This window comes from Ahaetulla prasina, chromosome 2 (genome assembly GCF_028640845.1).
Source record: "Ahaetulla prasina isolate Xishuangbanna chromosome 2, ASM2864084v1, whole genome shotgun sequence".
Classification (NCBI taxonomy): Eukaryota; Metazoa; Chordata; class Lepidosauria; order Squamata; family Colubridae; genus Ahaetulla; species Ahaetulla prasina.
In genome coordinates this window covers 163,341,312-163,361,265 of record NC_080540.1, presented here as the reverse complement: position 1 = coordinate 163,361,265, position 19,954 = coordinate 163,341,312, and the positions used below count along the sequence as shown (strand labels likewise).

The 19,954-nt window shown below is 43.5% G+C and overlaps 1 protein-coding gene across 1 annotated transcript in view; it reads right to left on the bottom strand.

The window, feature by feature from the left end:
• The window catches only part of LOC131190600 (uncharacterized protein K02A2.6-like), a 35,384-nt gene extending 15,754 nt beyond the window's left edge, over positions 1-19,630 (bottom strand). Inside the window, exon 1 of the mRNA XM_058167940.1 lies at positions 18,566-19,630. Within this exon, the coding sequence (XP_058023923.1) occupies positions 18,566-19,493 (928 nt within the window). The 5' untranslated portion in view covers positions 19,494-19,630. The remainder of the gene's footprint in view (positions 1-18,565) is intronic.
• Between the last annotated feature and the right edge of the window lie 324 nt (positions 19,631-19,954).

The window sequence follows — 19,954 nt, the reverse complement described above, 5'->3', positions numbered from 1 at the left end:
GGTTCTGGAGAACCGGTAGCGGAAATTTTGAGCACTTTGGAGAACTGGCAAATGCCACCTCTGGCTGGCCCCAGAGTGGGGAGGAAATGGGAATTTTGCAGTATCCTTCCCCTGGAGTGGGGAGGGAATGGAGATTTTGCAGTATCCTTCCCCTGCCACTCCCACCAAGCCACGCCCACAGAACTGGTAGTAAAAAAAATTGGATTTCACCCCTGGTATGCTCCCTGTATCCCGTGGATGGAGCTTTGACCCAGTTTCCGTCACTGGGGTGGGGAACAACCCCCGGCCTACAGCAGTGGTTCTCAAAGTGTATTCTGAGTTTCCCTTGGGGAGATCCACAAGACCCTTTCATGGGGTTCACACAGTCAAATGAATATTTTAAAACATGTCGTCTTTGTCTCTAATACAGTTAATATCGATCGATTTTTACAAGTGAAAATTATTTTTAGAGTTAGATATTTTAAAATAATTACAACCGGAGAGGTAATTTGATACCGTGGTTAAGGTGGTGGCCTAGAAACCAGGGGATTTTGAATTCTGGTCCTGGCATAGGCATGAAAACCCAACATGGCTGTCTCAGGAATTCTGGGAGTTCCACAAGTCATAAAAGGGCCATACTTCCCCACTTCTGGTTTAGACTATGGGGATGGGTTGGGGAGAAAGGGGGAAGGTTAATCATTTCAATGTGCAAATAGTATCCTGCTCAATTATCTTATTTTGTACTATTTGTGAAAGATTATTAGAGACAGTGGCAAAGACAGTGGAGAGGAGCATGTAAAAGCCACAGTAGCAATGTGAGTAAAACAAGCCCTATACAGTATTAAACTGGCTATCCCAGCAAACCGGTCACTGGTAGAAATATGATCATTGAGAGGTTTGGAGGTCAGGTGCCACCATTTTCCTTAATCTTACTCACAGGTTGTTATGAAAGCAAAATGGAGCTGAGAGGAAAGACGCATATTGCACTTTGAACCGTTACAGAGCAGATCTGTTTGTTACAGGAGTTCTGTGCCTTCAAAACTAATTGAAAACTGAGTTGAGGGGTGTTTGGGGGTTGAAGTTTTGGGGTCTGTATGTATTGTATTTTTATTATTTGTGATCATGTTATTCTTAATTGTGACCTGCCAAGAGTATTTAGGACTGTGGTGGTAGAATATAATCTAAAGGTAAAGGTTCCCCTTGCACATATGTGCTAGTCGTTCCTGACTCTAGGGGGCGGTGCTCATCTCCGTTTCAAAGCCGAAGAGCCAGCGCTGTCCAAAGATGTCTCCGTGATCATGTGGCTGGCCTGACTAAATGCCGAAGGCGCACAGAACGCTGTTACCTTCCCACCAAAGGTGGTTCCTATTTTTCTACTTGCATTTTTTACATGCTTTCGAATTGCTAGGTTGGCAGAAGCTGGGACAAGTCAAGGGAGCTCACCTCGTTACACAGCACTAGGGATTCAAACCACTGAACTGGCAACCTTTCGATTGACAAGCTCAGTGTGATTAATATATATGAATGAATGAATGAATGAATGAACGAATAAGATGTGAAAAATTTTTTTGAATTTTTGAACAAGTGGAAAGTCAGCACAGTACTGGCAAAATTAGCAACTGGATCAAACTTTAAACTGACAGAATGAAGCCATATTCTTGGCTTTGTCATAGGCCAAAAATAAGTCATCATTAGTAGATGTTTCTGGTAATAGCAGACATACCAGCAGATGGGCCAGACTGTCTCTTTCCACATTCATATAGCATGTTGTTATCCTTTAAGAGCCTCCACTCAAGCATATTGGTTTTACATTTAGGCACTCCAACTCTCAACCTATTCAGGTCATCCAAGTAGCATAAGGGAGGTCAGATCCTTCAGCCATATCCTCCTTTAATGTTATTCCTAGGTCAATGATATCCTTCCTCCATCTTTTAATTGGATTTTGTTCTTGTGTACTCTCAAGAATGTTTGTTCTTGCACTTAAAGCTGTTCCTAGATTCGAGTCAGCGGGCTTGGGGCATATGTCCGTTCAGAGGATGTCCAGAACCATTCTCTTGCTTAGTTCTCTCGGCATCTGCTGCTACTTCTCTCCTGGTCTTAGGTGGGGCAGTGCCAGGGAGAGGCTATATTTCCTCAATTGGTGTAGGTTTCAGGCAACCTGACACTAAGTGTGCTGCTTCATTGATGACGATATCAACTTGTTTCACGGGTGCAGATCATGTGCCCCACACTGGAGCAGCATGCTCTGCTGCAGAGATGCTCAAGGGCAAAGCCGATATGTGCAGTGTAGATGGTTGCGCTCCCCATGTGTAGATTATCAAATTTCCTGAGTCATGAGGAAATGTCATGAGCTGCTTAAAGCCGTTTTCCCTCCTCTTATGTTGCCAACCTAATAAGAGAGAGAAAGGAAAAGATGCTGTTTCTCAGCAGGAGCCCAGCGAAACTCCAGCTTCCTCAAATAATATGCGTATATTTTATGGATGAAAGCAGGAGAAGGCTATATGAGCGTCAGATAGAGTATTTAATAGGCATTTCCACTCACAGCTGAATGCGTATTACACGTTTGTTTTACTTGGTGTATGGCAAGAGATCAGTCCATCTTTCCTGGCTATTGCTCGTCTAATTGCACCCCCCCGGCAGTTTTTTATGGCTGGGTACAACCATTTTATCCTTTTAGGCCAGTTGCCAGAATAGGAGAACTTGTCTACTTCCTGCCAGGATTTTGAAAGTTTTTGGGAGAGAGATTCCCTTCGGCCCCATCAACATCTGAAATGTATTTAGGCAAGGCTCAGAAAAGAACTCTTTTTGGAAAACGGTGCAAACTCTAAAACATCTTTCTTTGGAAGGTCTGTTTAATAGCATTTTGTAAAAATCAGTCTTTGAGCTGAATTTGGGGTGTGCAAGATGTGGGAGAGCTTTCTAGCGTTCCCATTATTCTCTGTGGTAGAACATACAAGTCATTCGGAGTTGGACAGTTTGTTCCCAACATGGAACAAAAAAACATGCTTGCTGTTTGAGCCAATGGGCCTCCTCTGAGCATGTTTGCATTTTTTGCTGGGTGCTGACGAAGTCAAACGTCAAATACGGAGGTGTGAATGTGTCTTGAGATTTTGTAGCATTATTCCTTTGGCTTTTTCAAGCCTTCCTTATTTACTTTACTGGCGGTATTATTTTAGCAATGTGTTTTTCTAGTTGTTTCTTTATTTATCAAACTTGTATGTTACCTAAATGGCCAGAGGCCATTCTAGGCGGCTTACAGACATTGAATAAAATACACTACAAAACATTAGAACGAGTAAATAAGGATCTTACATTTACTGTTTTGCTGTTACTTCTTAAACTTGATTAATCTGTGGAATGGCTTGCCTCCAGAAGTTGTGGGTGCTCCAACTCTGGAGATTTTTAAGAAGTGATTTGATAGCCATTTGTCTGGACTGGTGTAGGGTTTCCTGCCTGAGCAGGAGGTTGGAGTAGAAGTCCTCCAAGGTCCCTTCCAACTCTGTTATTCTGTTATTTTGTTCTGTTAAAATAGCGGTTCTCAACCTGTGGGCCGGGACCCCGTTGGGGGTCGAATGACGATTTGCCAGGGGTCGCCTAAGACCATCGGAAATATGGGAAGTATACTTGCGAGTCGAAGAATTGTGCTCCAATGGTTGACTCCACAAGCCAGCTGCAGGCTCTTCAAATCGCTAGCCGAATTCGGCTTCAGGTGCGATGAATTAAAAAAGAGAGAAATCTTTGCTCTGATGTCTCCCTCTCAAGCCAGCTGCAATCACTCCCAATTGCTAGCCTAATCTGGCTTCAGGCACGATAAACTTAATAGGGGAGGAGTCTCCGGTTTAATGCCTCCGTCCTCAAGGCAATCACAAGCAGTTCAGATCGCTAGCCAATACGGCTTCAGGCGCGATAAATTCAAAACGAAAATAATTTTACGGTTGGGGTCGCCACATCATGGGGAATTGCATTAAAGGGGTCGCAGCACTATAAAGATTGAGAACCAATGTGTTAAAAGAACCAGCTGCAGCAAGATAGCAATAGCACTTATGTACTACTTCACAGTGTTTTACAGACCTCTCTAAGTGGTTTACAGAATCAACCTATTGCCCCCAACAATCTGGCTCCTCATTTTACCCACCTTGGAAGGATGGAAGGCTGAGTTAACCTCGAGCTAGTCAGGATTGAGGGAATCGAACTCCTGGCAATGTGAACAGAGTTAGCCTGCAGTACTGCATTCTAACCACTGCACCACCACAGCTCAGATGCCTCCAAACTCCCCCAAATTATATATCTATACACAAAATTATCTCAATGACTGTTTTAGCTTTAAGTTCTAAAGAACTGAAAATAAAAAAATGTATTGCTAACATGGCACATTCAGCTGCATTATCATTTCTTTTGTTGATATAGTTTATGCAGCATCTGCTCAGGCTTTCCAGGTGAATCATAGCAATTGTACATCATTGTTGTTCACACTCAAAGCTCAAGTTATATTAGACTTCACCATTCCCGTAATACTTGGACACACTGAGTATAACCCAAAACATTTGGAAGGCAACAGGTGAATGAATCATGTGAGTCCAGCTTCTCCCATTGAACTTTACTTGTCAGAAGGTTGCAAATGGCGATCTCATAACCTGGGATGCTGCAACTGTCATAAACCATGTCAGGGTAATGATGATTTAAAGCTGACCAGCCTTTTGAGGATGAGTCAGCAGGGTTATTGCCCTTTAAGAAGCTGCCTATATAAAAGAGGCCATTAGAGGGCGTCCCTCTCTCCTCTTGTATCACTCTCTCTCCTCATGTTCTATCTCCATTGTAGTTCTCCGTGTATTATCTCTCTGTGTATGCTTCCTGTTATAGTTGAAGATTGATTGATTGATTGGCTTTGCTTAGCATGTGTATGTATACATATCTAACTTGTAGATAAACTACTGTTTGAAAAACCTCTGTGTACTGTATTTTGCTCCTGGGTTGTCTCAAAATAGCAATCACACTGTGCACACTCTGATAAACCAGCTGTCAAGTCCCCGAGCTTTGATGACCTGACATGAGGATGCTGCAACGGTGAGAGGACCAGTTGTAGTGTTTAACTTTGGATGATCGTTAAACTATAGGTTGTAAGTCATGGACTACCTGTACATCAAGACTGTAGTGCCCATGGGCTCCAAATCAGGGTCTCTCCCCCACCCCAATACACACAAGTTCTGGCAAACGTCTGTGTGACATTTTCTACCTTTATAGGTTGAATGTGACTTTGCCAATGTGCATTATAAGTGAGAAGAGGGAAGCTTCTTTTGCAGTCCAGTGGCATTTCTTCTCTATCTCTCCCTGGCCCATTGCCCTGGCCTCTTTCATACTAAATTAGATGGTTTGGGGTTCTGCCAGACAGTTGCCAACAATTAAGTTGGGCAAAGACAAGGCTGAAAGCTGTGGTTTTTGGTTTATCTATTTATTTTAAGTGAGCAAGATCTCGGGATCATATCCCCCCCCCTCTGTGTGTGTGTGTGTGTGTGTGTGTGTGTGTGTGCTTTCAGCATAGCAAATGTGGTTGCTATGCTAATACTTTGAAAATAGGACTTTGGAGTTTTGCCCACAAATCCTCCTGCTGGCTCATTAACTCAAAGTCTACACTTAGTGGGCTTGATGAATTAGAGATAACTTCTGAAGAGACTCTTCTTGCTTATGTCACTCCAGAGGCTTGTAAGCATCTTCTTAACAATGGTAGAAAGTTAGCTTAGAGGAATTATGGAGCACCCATCCTCATTACCTCCACCATTAAGCACGATGATGCAGCAGTAAAAATGGGAAAACTATGAAACACGTATCTACAGTATGTAAATGTCAATCTGGAACATCCCAATCTAACATCTCTTTAAAATGATGGCATTTTTAAGATTACGCCCCCCCCCCATCCCCCAGCTTGCAAATCTCAGGAGCACAAACTCCTGTGCTCAAAACAGGGAGAAGAGTCAGTGGCCATGTGGATTTTCCTTTCATCAGTGCAAGCCAGATTAGTCAGCTGCCAAAGGTGATGGAAACGGTTTGGTACAGTGGTTAAGACACCAGGCTAGTAAGCAGGAGAATTGGGAGTTCTAGTGCCGCCTTAGGCAAAAAGCCAGCTGGGTGATTTTGAGCCAGTACCTCCCTCTCCACCCAACCCACCTCACAAGGTTGTTGTTGTAGGGATAATAGGAGAAGGAAAGAATGTTAAATATGTTTTGGAGTTGGTCATAAAAATAAGGTAGGGTATGAGTAAAGATAAATAATCCAGCTACATCTGGAAAGTCACAAATGTCTCTTCCCCCGCAGTATTTCCCTTCACTGAGCTTCTGCAGTTGTGCAGTTTTCCTAACAACAGGACTATTATGGCTATTTTCCAACTCAGTAATGTGTAATGTGTAATATAATTTTAAGTAAGCTCCCTATGCATATGATTTCTTGGGACTCATTCAGCACTCTCAGAGATGAGAATTGATAGAAGATAGAAGGAAGAGTACCTTTACAGCGGTGTAGGAGAGATTCTTTTAAAAAAAAGTTCCCTTTTTCCAGTAGAGTCAGAGTAGGAACAAAAATAAGGCCAGTAGTTTATCAAGAATAGAAATAGGGCCATTGGATATACCAGAGAAGGGGTGGTTTTTTTCCTTCCTTCAAACTATACTTATTTGATAAGGATATGCAGTGACGTTGTGAGGGCATCCAGCGGTCGTGAGTATTCTAGATCAGGTCCCCAAACTTGGCCACTTTGGCCACTTATGGACTTCAAATCCCAGAATTCCTCAGGCAGCCATGCTGGGTGGGAGTTGAAGTCCATAAGTTTTAAAGTTGCCAAATTTGGAGAACCCTGTTCTAGCTAAGGGAGCATTCAGAGGAAGGATTGCTAAATTATCCTTCAAAGCCCCTTTCCTTTTTGCTCTGTTCAATCCTTTCCAGAGATCTGTATACATTTCACAAGACCAACCTTAACTTAATCCTGGGACTTTCAGATGAATTTCCCACCTGAGGATAAATCTGACTCTGCTGAGTTTTGGGGGATCAGCAAAGGCCAAATAGGTGCTGCCACCTAGTTGACTTCAGAAACTAAACACAAGGTCAATATAACCAAAAAGATTCTTTATTCCAGGAGTGAAATCCAGAAGGTTCTGGAGAACTGGCCGAGGAAATTTTGAGTAGTCTGGAGAACTGGCAAATACCACCTCTGGCTGGCCCCCGAGTAGGGTGGGAATGGAGATTTTACAATATCCTTCCCCCAGGAATGGGGTGGGAATGGAGATTTTGCAGTGTCCTTCTCCTGCCATGCCCACCAAGCCACACCACGCCCACCAAGCCACGCCCACAGAACCGGTAGTAAAAAAATTTGGATTTCACCACTGCTTTATTCCCAAACATTTCCCCTCAACCAGGAGAAAAGCGTACCTTCTTTCTTAAGTCTCTGCTCTAAAAACAAAGTACATTACACTGAGCACGGAACAAAATGCTTCAGGTTGGCACGTTCCCAGTCTGTCTGAGTAGATGGTGCCCACTTGCCTCTCCTTGCCAGCTATTCATTGCAGAAAGCACTAAACATCAGTGAGCAGTTTTTAATAAGCAATTGGTATTTAACTGGCTAAAAGGTACTAAATGTCAGATCGGGGAACTCCAAATCCATTGCAGGTTTAATGGACTAGGAATGCAATCCATTAATTGCTTCTGTTTTATGTTAATTACACTCCGCCAGGGATTGATTGCTTAGCTGCCCTGCCAGCACCCGCCATGCTGGCAAACTCTGCTATGCTGGGAAGTCTGGAGATGGAACAGAGTCTGATAGCCTGAGAAAATCTCCAAGGCTTGTGAGAATTGTTAGGCGTCCTTATAATTCAGGGAGAGAGAGAGACAGAGACCAAGTTGGGAGCGTACTTTCAGAATCAGTTTCCATTTGAAGAGACAGGACAGAAGCATTCTGGGACTCTTGTAATACGTGGTGACAAATCAGAAGCTGAACAAGAGCAGAAGAACATGATTAAGACAGGTAACGCCAGTCTTTAAAACAGCATCAAAGCCTTTCCAAAGCAAACCTACATAGGAGATCTGTGTAGCCCTCCAGGCTGCCAATTCCCAACCAACTGTGAAGTGCACTTTTCTGTCTGTTTGTCTTCAAGTCACCCTTTCTGCACTACTATTAATCACATTGTTCCCATCACCCATCTCCTTCCACTTACGACTGTATGACTGTAACTTTCTTGCTTGTATCGTTACGATCTATATTGATGCAGTCTGTTATTAACAGCAGCTGCCTGCAATTACTGCAGGTTCTAGTCCCACCAGGCCCAAGGTTGACTCAGCCCTCCATTCTTTATAAGGTAGGTAAAATGAGGACCCAGATTGCTGGGGGCAATAAGTTGACTTTGTATATAAATATACAAATAGAATGAAGACTATTGCTAACATAGTATAAAGCCGCCCTGAGTCTTCGGAGAAGGGCGGGATATAAATGCAAAAAAAAAAAAAGTTTCCTGATTGCTTATTTGTTCCCTATGACTATTATTAAGTGTTGTACCTTAGAATTCTTGATGAACGTATCTTTTCTTTTATGTACGCTGAGAGCATATGCACCAAGACAAATTCCTTGTGTGTCCAATCACACTTGGCCAATAAAAAATTCTATTCTATTCTATTCTATTCTATTCTATTCTATTCTATTCTATTCTATTCTATTCTATTCTATTCTTCCCCAGAGTCCAGCAGAGATTTTTACAGGTAGGATTCTGGTTTTGCTAATAGGCTACAGTTCTCTTAAGGCCTGATGTCATTCAGGTTGCCTTCTGACATTCATCACCAGCTCCGAAGGCCAACTTTGCTAATCAAACTATGACCTCATGTTGCCGTCTCTCATATTGGACAATCAAGATTCCTGCCTGTCTGAACTACATGCTGAAGTGGACCAACATCTTTCAGAAGAAGGATGCTAAGCAAAGATCTACTATTACTAGTTTGTTGTGCTGGAGTGGTTAAAAAAAAAAAAAGACAAGCTCTGTAGCAGCATTTTAGGAGAGACGATGTCTGTTTTGTGTGTTTAGGGAAGAGAATGCTATCTCCTTGCCAATACTTAGGTCAGGCTGTTGAGACAAACTGTTCCTGGATGCATTTGATACTTGGACAAGTCAGTCCAAGAAAGCATGATTGGTTGTTTCACATGACCTGGAAGCTGTAGGTTGTTTAGCAGTAGTGTGCTGAATGAACTACCCTTGGCTTCACACAGTATGCAAAGCCATACACGATTGGTTTACAAACCACAGGGGCTAGTCACACACAGCATGTTAAGTTAGAAAGCAGCTACACTTTGGCCTAGCACCTGGTATGTATGAGTCAAGCTATATGTCACAGGTAGGATTGGCAACAGATAACTGGCTTTAAAACTGTTTTGGATCAAGCAGAATTCAGGTCCTGAAATTGTCACATCGCAGCTTGTCACATTGGGAAATTTCCTGATGATGCAACCTTTAGTCTATATGTGTACATGATGTCTGAACTACAGTTTTTTAAAGTATTATTTTTCAAACTAATCTTGATTCCTGGCAACTGCAGAAGTCCCTGCAGTTTTCATGCCAACATTTTCAGAAGTGTCCCTTGCCTTCTTTCTAGGGTTGAGAGGGTAACTGGCCAGATGGCTTCTGTCCCCAAGGCAGGATTTGAATTCAGTCTCTCCATTCCTAGCCAGTTATCTATAACCGCTGCACCAGACTGGCCCATGAAGCACAAGTGAGCCAATCCTATTTTAACCTGGAACATTGGATAAACCCAGGTCAAGGGTTGTGCAAACTGAAAAGCAGGGGTTAATTCAAGAAATCATGGTTAAATTAACTCTACATGAAGGAAACACAGCTCACCTGCACTTGTTTGTTTTTGTTGTTTTTAATTAAAATGCGTAGGTTATAAAAACCGAGATGGTGCAAATCCTTCTCAACAAGTTCCACAGAATTCAGTGGGGCTGACTCCCAGAGGGGTTTATTAACAGGGGTGGGGAAACTTGCTCTGGACACCTTCCAGCATCCTTCATTACTGCTATAACTATGCTAGTTGGAGCTGCTGGGAATTGTAGTTCAGCAACTTATAGAATGCTCCAGGTGCTCTAGCTTGGGGTTTCATTTATTTATTTAATATATGGCATATCACACATGGACTAGCAATATAAATTAACATTTCAATTAGGTTAAGGTAAAGGTAAAGGTTCCCCTCACACATATGTGCTAGTCGTTCCCGACTCAAGGGGGCGGTGCTCATCTCCGTTTCAAAGCCAAAGAGCCAGCGCTGTCCGAAGACATCTCCATGGTCATGTAGCCGGCACGACTAAACGCCAAAGGTGCACAGAACGCTGTTACCTTCCCACCAAAGGTGGTGCCTATTTTTCTACTTGCATTTTTTACATGCTTTCGATCTGCTAGGTTGGCACAAGCTGGGACAAGTAACGGCGGCTCACCCCGTTACGTGGCACTAGGGATTCGAACCGCTGAACTGCCGACTTTTTGATCGACAAGCTCAGCATCTTAGCCACTGAGCCACCACCGCGTCCCCTCAACTAGGTTAGTGGAACCCAATAAAATACAAAGGTCAAAAAGATCTATGTTCAGATATCAATATCTAGCAATGTTTGCACTTTAGGGTGCAGGTCCCTTACCTAACACGTAAGATCCCAGCCAGGCCTGAGCGTGGCACCTGTTATTTTAGAAACGGGGTCCATCTATTCTCTCTCTCTTTCCTCCCACTCCCACGCCCCAATCCTGTTTCTGAAGGGCAAAGCTTCTCTTTGTTCTCCTCATCCGGTTTCTGCCAGCTGGGCCCTCTTTGCAACCGCGCTCCAGCCTTCAATCATCGCGCAATCAACCTCTACTTCTATTTAACTCTCATGATCTGCTTTCGTAACTCATTCCCACCAGCCTCTTCCATCATTTTTGTAGCTCCTTCCTCCCTTCCGTTCCTCCGCGCTTCCAGTTTGTCAATATCTTTCAGGTAATGAGCCGCTTTTGCAGAGAGAAAAAGGGACGAGGCGGCGGCCGCCTGCTCTGGCGACGGAAGGATGGAGAGAAAGTAGCGGGCGGGGAAGGGGGGCAGCGTTTGCGAGCGAAGAGTCTGCCTCTTGGACTGCTTTTGCCGTAATGTATTTTAATGTGGAGCAGCGATCTCCGCCTTCCCGTGCCTGTGTGTGCATACGCACGGCTTTATTTGCGTCAAAGATATTTAATCGGGGCTGCTTCGGGTAAGGAACAGCTTGTGGAAGAAGTAGTAGGACCGTCTTGAAAGTGCCTCGGGGGGAGTGCAGAGTGCATTCCCAGGTGGCTGATTCAGGAGAGAAAGCTCTCGCATAACGAGGACTTTAGGAGAGCCTGCCACATTCTAAGATGGGGATTGCTAGGCAAATGCAATTCTGTTCTGATGCCACATTTCAAGGGATTGCATTCGATTTTGCAAGTTCAGAATAGAATAGAATTTTATTAGCCAAATGTGATTGGACACACAAGGAATTTATCTTGGTGCATACGCTCTCAGTGTACATAAAAGAAAAGATACTTTCATCAAGGTAAACACTTAATGATAGTCATAGGCTACAATTAAGCAATCAGGAAACAATATCAGTATAAATCGTAAGGATACAAGCAACAAAGTTACAGTCATAAGCTGGAAGGACTTCCACAAAAAGTTCAGATGTAACTTTTTGCCAAGTTGATGTATTGGTATGGCAGGCCCCTCAATTTCGCAACCCCTTACACATCCTATTGTAGTAGGAGAATCATAAAATACATGGGCTTCTTGTGATCATATCTTTTGGACACTTTTTGGTCTATTATGGGGAACTGTTGAGCCCATCTCTGTATCCATTCCTCTGAAAACAACAACAACAACAATAACAACAACAACAACAACAATAATAATAACAATTTAATTTTTATACCGCCCTTCTCCCGAAGGACTCAGGGCGGTGAACAGGCAGATAAAATAATACAATATATTACAATAAAAACACTATTTAAAAAACTTATTCAATAAAGCCTAAATTTAAAATACAATACAAAATATAAAATAAACCCCAATAAAATCCATGTTTAAAAACCCTATTAAGCCAGTCCTGCACGAAAGAATAGATATGTTTTAAGATAATGTTTTAAGATAAGGTATTTTATAAAATACCTTATCCCACCAGACTTGAAATCCTAGGCTTAGAAAACTTGGAACTCCGTCGCCTTCGACAAGACCTAAGTTTAACTCACAGAATCATCTATTGTAATGTCCTTCCTGTTAAAGACTACTTCAGCTTTAATTGCAATAACACTAGAGCAACCAATAGATTTAAACTTAATGTCAACTGCTTTAATCTAGATTGTAGAAAATATGACTTCTGTAACAGAATCATCAATGCTTGGAATACTTTATCTGACTCTGTGGTCTCTTCTCATAATCCTAAAAGCTTTAACCAAAAACTTTCTACTATTGACCTCACCCCATTCCTAAGAGGTCCATAAGGGGTGTGCATAAGCGCACAAACGTGCCTACCATTCCTGTCCTATTGTTTTTCTTTTCTTCTTCTCATATATATATATATATATATATATATATATACACATACATACATACATATATATATATATATATATATTTGTTTTCTGAGGTTTTCACGGGTGTTTGAACTGATTGGGTGGGAGCTTGGCTGTGCTCTGATTGGATGTGGGTTTTTGTGCTCTGATTGGCTGGGGTGTGTCCTGTTTGGGTGGGGGCTTGGTTGTGCTCAAATTAGTCTGAGTTGCAGGGGGATCTAAGCTGGTGAGCTGCACTGCTGCTGTTTGGCTTCGTGTTCGTGGTCGTGCTACATCTTCGTAGTGGGTGTCAGTCTGCTGCATGTATGGATTGGAGGGGTTTGAAATGGCTAATGTTGCAGCTGCGGTCTGGCTTCTGGTCCTTGGTCGTGCTTCCTGATCAGTGTGGGTTTGGGTGTGCTTTCTGGGTGGATGTGTGGTGGTGACATCCTGCCAAACAGCAGCAGTGCAGCTCACCAGCTTAGATCCCCCTGCAACTCAGACTAATTTGAGCACAACCAAGCCCCCACCCAAACAGGACACACCCCCAGCCAATCAGAGCACAAAAAAACCCACATCCAATCAGAGCACAGCCAAGCTCCCACCCAATCAGTTCAAACCCCCACTAGCAGTTAAAAAGGAAGAAACAGCTGCAATCACACATTGCTCCCAGAAGCACGAAGCTGAAGCCTGAAGATGACGAATGAGACTTCGTCGAAACGTCGCCAAGACACTTCCAATTTTACACGGGAGAAAACCCGAACAACCAAAGACCTATATACAAACACCCGTGAAAACCTCAGAAAACAAATATTGCACCTCTACGGGGAGGAAATCCACCATCTGACCAGGACCTATGAAAAACTAGAAGTCCAAAGAGCTTCCATTTTATGTGACCTCGCATTCCTACGAAACTGCCGCGATGAAAATTTAATCCCCAAATGCTTCCAATTGAAATTCCACTCCAACTCTGCAGCCACCAAACGCATCCTAAAAAGAACAGAATTGGCCTTAATCAGAAATGAACTTCACACAAAAGATTCCTCCTAGATCAAATCAACAAAGATCTCCTCACACTTCACCTCAAACTCAGCAACAAGATGCACCCTGCACTTTGGGACAAATCCAAACAACTTGCCGCCTGAGAGTCAAACACAGACCACCCTCAAGACAGACACGCACACCAACAAACTCAAGACTACAAGAACGCCAGAAACAAACCCCTCCACCCTCACAGCAACACATGAAACAAACAGTGCATAACATCTCAGATAGGATCCTCACCAAAGCTGAAACCGATGTCCTTTCCAAAGGATTCAACTTTGCAGTCACTCCCAAATACATCCCCACTGAGACCATTATATGCGGAGTTGAAACCAGCCTGACCAAAATCAACCCGATGACGCTAACAAAATCAGACTCAAATCACCAACATCCTCTGCAGCAGCAAGCCACCCAAAAGCAACTTACCCAAAGAGGAACAGACAGCACTACTTAACCTGAAAAAGATACCAGCATAATAATCCTACCAGCAGACAAGGGCAACGCCACGGTGGTTATGAACACATCTGACTACCAAACCAAATTAACCAACCTACTCCAAGACCCTGCATACAAGCCCCTAAAACAGACCCCACCACCTACCTAGAAAAACCACTAGATCCAAAATAAAAGCCTCCCCATCAGCGAAGAAATCCAACAAAGAATCATTCCCAGAGAGAAATCATCCAGATGCCCTAAGCTCTACGGCCTCCCAAGATACACAAAGAAGGAACCCCCACTCAGACCCATAGTCAGCTCCATAGGCTCACCTCTACAAAACCTAGCCAAATTTCTCGCCAAACAACTACAGCCCTATGCAGAATCCATCGCCTCACACGTAAAAACTCATTCCAGTTCATAGAGATCATAAAGAAACAAAACTTACAGCCCAGCGACCTACTCGTGAGCTTTGATGTCATATCCTCTTCACCCAAGTGCCAATCAAAGAAGCCTTGACAGCTATCCAAAACAAATATAACCCCCAAGCACATACTAGATCTGACCAACCACTGCCTATCCAACACATACTTCATCTATAACGGACAAAAATACAAACAAATAGAAGGCGCACCCATGGGATCACCCTCTCACCTGTCATTGCCAACCTCTACATGGAACACTTTGAAACCCAAGCACTAGAAAAATCTGATCACAAACCCAAACTCTGGCTCAGATACGTGACGACACCTTCATAATCTGGCCACACGGGAAAGAAAAACTTGAAAACTTCCTCACACACCTCAATAGCCTACACCCCAAAATACAGTTCACCATGGAAACAGAAGTTAACAACCAACTTCCCTTCCTAGATGTCTTAGTCTACAAGAAACCCAATGGCTGCCTAGGACACACCATCTACCAGAAGAAAACACACACAAACCGCTATCTGCATGCACTCTCACACCACCACCCAGCACAGATCAACTCCGTAGCCAAGACACTCATCTCTAGAACAAAATGCTTAGCTGACGAACAACACCTAAAAACCGAACTACACACTCTCACAAACGTACTAACATCCAATGGATTCCAGAGAAATAAGATTACCAAACTAATCCAAAAAGAACCCCCCACTAAAACCCAAGACAGAGAGCAAGAAAATGGCACAGCCCTCCTCCCATATATAAAAGGCACCACAGACAGAATCAGCAAGATCCTCCACAAACATAACATCAAGACAGCATTCTGCACAAACCAAAAATATCCACCATCCTAAGAAACCCCAAAGACAAAATTGAGTTAGAAAATCAAGGAGTATATGAAATCCATGCACCGCCTGCCCCACCACATACATTGGACAAACCAACAGAAGAATAAGTGCACGCATTGAAGAACACAAGAACTCATTCAAAAAGAGGAACCAACTTCTTCCTGGTCCAACACTTTAAAGTCACAGGACACGATATTGACTTTAAAAGACCAGAACTATCGCCAAAACTGAACACTTTAACAACAGAATAATCAGAGAAGCCATCGAGATAGAAAACGCCCACACAGCATGAACAAACGAGATGATACCTCCGCCTACCAGCCATTTGGAAACCTGCCCTTATTGACAAACGTGTCCCTAACACGAGGAATGACACCAGACCCACACTCACGAGGTCCACAGGATGTCACCACCACACATCCACCCAGAAGCACACCCAAACCCACACTGATCAGGAAGCACGACCAAGGACCAGAAGCCAGACCGCAGCTGCAACATTAGCCATTTCAAACCCCTCCAATCCATACATGCAGCAGACTGACACCCACTACGAAGATGTAGCACGACCACGAACACGAAGCCAAACAGCAGCAGTGCAGCTCACCAGCTTAGATCCCCCTGCAACTCAGACTAATTTGAGCACAACCAAGCCCCCACCCAAACAGGACACACCCCCAGCCAATCAGAGCACAAAAAAACCCACATCCAATCAGAGCACAGCCAAGCTCCCACCCAATCAGTTCAAACCCCCACTAGCAGTTAAAAAGGAAGAAACAGCTGCAATCACACATTGCTCCCAGAAGCACGAAGCTGAAGCCTGAAGATGACGAATGAGACTTCGTCGAAACGTCGCCAAGACACTTCCAATTTTACACGGGAGAAAACCCGAACAACCAAAGACCTATATATATATATATATATATATATATATATATATATATATATATATACACATACATATATATATACACACACACACACACACACACACACACACATATATATATATATATATATATATATATGCTTATACCTCCTTATATTTACTCATATATGTGTTTATATACTATATAATCTTTTTGTATGATACCTACATATATTGTTGTGACAAAATAAATAAATAAATAAAGATAGCAATAGCAATAGCATATAGATTTATATACCACTTGGTGGCGCTTTACAGCCCTCTCTAAGCAGTTCCCCCAACAATCCGAATTCTCATTTTACAGACCTCGGAAGGAGGGAAGGTTGAGTCAATCTGGAGTCTGGTGAGATTTGAACTGCCAAATTGCAGGCAGCCAGCAGCCAGCAGCCAGCAGCCAGCAGAAGTAGCCGGCAGTACTGCATTCTAACCACTGCGGCTCATGGAAAGATGGAACCTTTACAAAAAGAAATGTGGTTCCCTTTCTGTTAGCATTCTTTTCATCACTGAATTCTGCTTCATTGGTTGTGATGTTTGCATGAGTGTGTGTGTGAGAGAGACAAAAGTTAAGATGATGATTGCACATTACGTTTTGTCAACCACAGTTACCTTCACTGGTTTTGTTCCCCCCTGGGTTGAAGTAGAGATGTTTTTCAGTGTTGAGGACAGTAGTCTTAAGTGACTCCTATGCAGCAAGGTCTCTGCCCAAAAAACTTGAGATATCTGATTGAGAGTTGGTGTACACATTCAGTCCATCATTCCATATCTTAAATATATACATATTTTTCCCCAAGAAAATTAGGGTATTACCTAATGAGAGGGACCTTGTATGCTTGCTATATTATATATAATGCCAGTTTGGTTTGAGAGCCAAACTGATTAATGTAATGGTTACAATGCTGGCCCAGAAACCAGGAGTGAATTCTAATTCCACTTTACAGTGGTGGCCAAAATTGTGGAAACCTTTTGGGAAAAGTATATTTTCTAAAACCACTAATAATAACACCACTTTTTTTTGGAGTAGTACCATAAAATTATATATCAATGGAAAGATAATTTAATCAAGAATGTAATGCAATAACCCTTATGAAGGATTTGCTATTTAAATAGCAGTTACAGTATAAAGAAGAAAAGTGAAACACGTAGAAAAAACGAGATATACAAAAATGATCACCGTGTCAGTTAATACTTAATTGGGTAACTAAGTTGGGTAACTTTAGCATCAGTTATGGCCTTACAACATCTTCCCATGGAGTGAATCAAGTCTTTTAGTTTTGCAGTTGTTCTAATGTGAAACCAAGATAGAATGATTGCTTCTATTAACGGAGTTTTATTACTGGGTTGATTCTGACTAACAAGTTTCTTTAGTTGGCGCCATAGATTTTCAATTGGGTTAAGGTCAGGGCTATTCCCAGGCCATTCCAGCAGTGGAATATGATTATCTTGAACCCCCCCACCAAAAAAAGGTGGTGTTATTAGCCATCAAACCTCAAAAATACACTTTTCCCAAAAGGTTTCCACAATTTTGGCCACTACTGTAGCTGTGAAAGCCAGCTGGGTAACTTTGGGCCAGTCTCTCTCTCTTTTAGCCCAACTCTGAGGAGGAGTTGTGGGGAAAATAGAGGATAAGAGGTATTAGGCATGTTCACTGCCTTGAGTTATTGATAAAGTAATAAAGGTGAAATAAAAATATAATCAATAAAATAATATTTCTCCTGTGATCTTGCATTAATTTGTTTTTATCCAAGTTTATTGTTTAACCGGTTTTATTGAATGTTTTAATCTCTGGTTTTTATTGCACACCAGGCAGTGTCACTTTACGGGAGATGGGCGGCCATACACATTCGATAAGTAAATGAATAATATCAGATAACCTAGAAGTGTGAAAAGTAACTGTTAAGTTCGGGAAGTAACGAGGCTGGAGACCAGGGTAGTGACAACAGCTCTTTAATATAGGGTGAACCCAGCAACCGGCTGGGAGAAAAACCTCTCCTTTTATACAGTTCTACTGGAGGCTTCGTCCAATCAGCAACGTGCTGATTTCCCGCTCAAATATTTAAAGGTACAAACATGAATACATAACACTCCTCCCCTCCCAGAAAACACTTTGTCTCTATTTACATATTTATTTACATGTTATTTTTCGACGTAGTCACGCAAATAACCTGGGCGTCTCCTAGTTCTTTCTGACCTGCGCGGTTCAGTTCTGGGTGGTGTTTTGAGCTGGTCGGAGGGGCTGTTTTCTCCTCCCAGCTCTTTCTCTGGGCCAACGGGCCCCGGATTATTGGCAGACTCTTTTTCTTGGCCATCCGGCCTTGGATTACTTTGAAATTTTCCTGCTGTTTCCTCGAACCTGATGGCGTCGCTGGAACTCTGGGACCTCAGCTAAGTCTTGCGCCTCCCCCGGGTCATTGTCAGCTGTGAATTCAAATTGGCATTGGTCATGATTTGTTTCATTTGGTTCGGTTTGATCAGTTATGCGTTTCCTTATCTGATCTATGTGGCGCCTCCACACTCGGTTGTCGGGTAGCTCTACCACGTACGATTTTGGGCCGGTTATCTTTATTATTTGTCCTGCGAACCAACTAGGGCCGTCCCCATAGTTTCGGGCCCACACCTGGTCACCTATGCTCAGTTCCCTTGTTTTTTCTAGTTCCCCCTTGTAACCCTCTGGTGTGTAATGGGGATTCAATCGGTCAAGTGGGCACCGGAGTTTGCGTCCCATTAGTAATTCGGCTGGGCTTTTCCCGGTAGCCGTGCTTGGGGTCCTGTGCTGAACCGTTAGGAAAAAGTCTATCTTTGTTTGCCAGTCACCTGGCTTGAGCCTGGACAGTGCCTCCTTAGCGCTCCGGACGGAACGCTCTGCAAGGCCATTCGACGCAGGGTGGAAAGGCGCAGAGAGGGCATGTCGGATGCCCTCCTCTGCCAAGTATTCTTCGAATTGGGCCGCCGTGAATTGCGGCCCGTTGTCGGACACCAGAGTGTCAGGCAACCCGTGGGTTGCGAATAAGTGGCGCAGGGCTGCTATTACTGCCTCGGCCGTAGTGGATCTCATGAGTACGATCTCCATCCATTTGGAGAATGCGTCAACAACCACTAGAAAAGTTTGGCCGTGGAAAGGGCCAGCGAAATCAATGTGTATTCTGGACCAGGGCCCTTGGGGTTTTTCCCATTCCCTGACTGGGGCCGTTGGAGGTAGGGGTCTGGACTCTTGGCAAGCCTGGCATTTCCCTACCCTCTCAGCAATCTCTGAATCCATGAGTGGCCACCACACATAGCTTCTTGCTAGCCCCTTCATTCGGACGATCCCTGGGTGGCCCTCGTGGAGGAGGTCCAGTACCTTTCCCCTCAATTTCTCAGGGATTACCACCCGATCACCCCATAACAGGCACCCCCCTTGAGCCGAGAGCTCATCCTTTTTTTTAACAAACTCCTTAAAACGTTCGCCCGGCGCAGCGGGCCAGCCTCTTTGTACCCAACCGAGTACAGTCCTTAACACAATGTCCCGGTATGATGCCCGAGCCACTTCCTTAGACGTGACTGGGCCAGAGTCCAAGGAGTCAATAAGCAGGATAGGTGTCCCCGGCGTGGGGTCTTCGATGGCCCCCGGCAGTGGGCATCTGCTCAACGCGTCTGCATGCCCCACTTCTTTCCCTGGCCGATGATGCAGCTTGTAAGAATAAGCGGCTAAGAAAATAGTCCATCGGGTCAAACGTGGCGAAAGTGCCACCGGCGTTGGGCGGTCGCCAGCCAGTATCC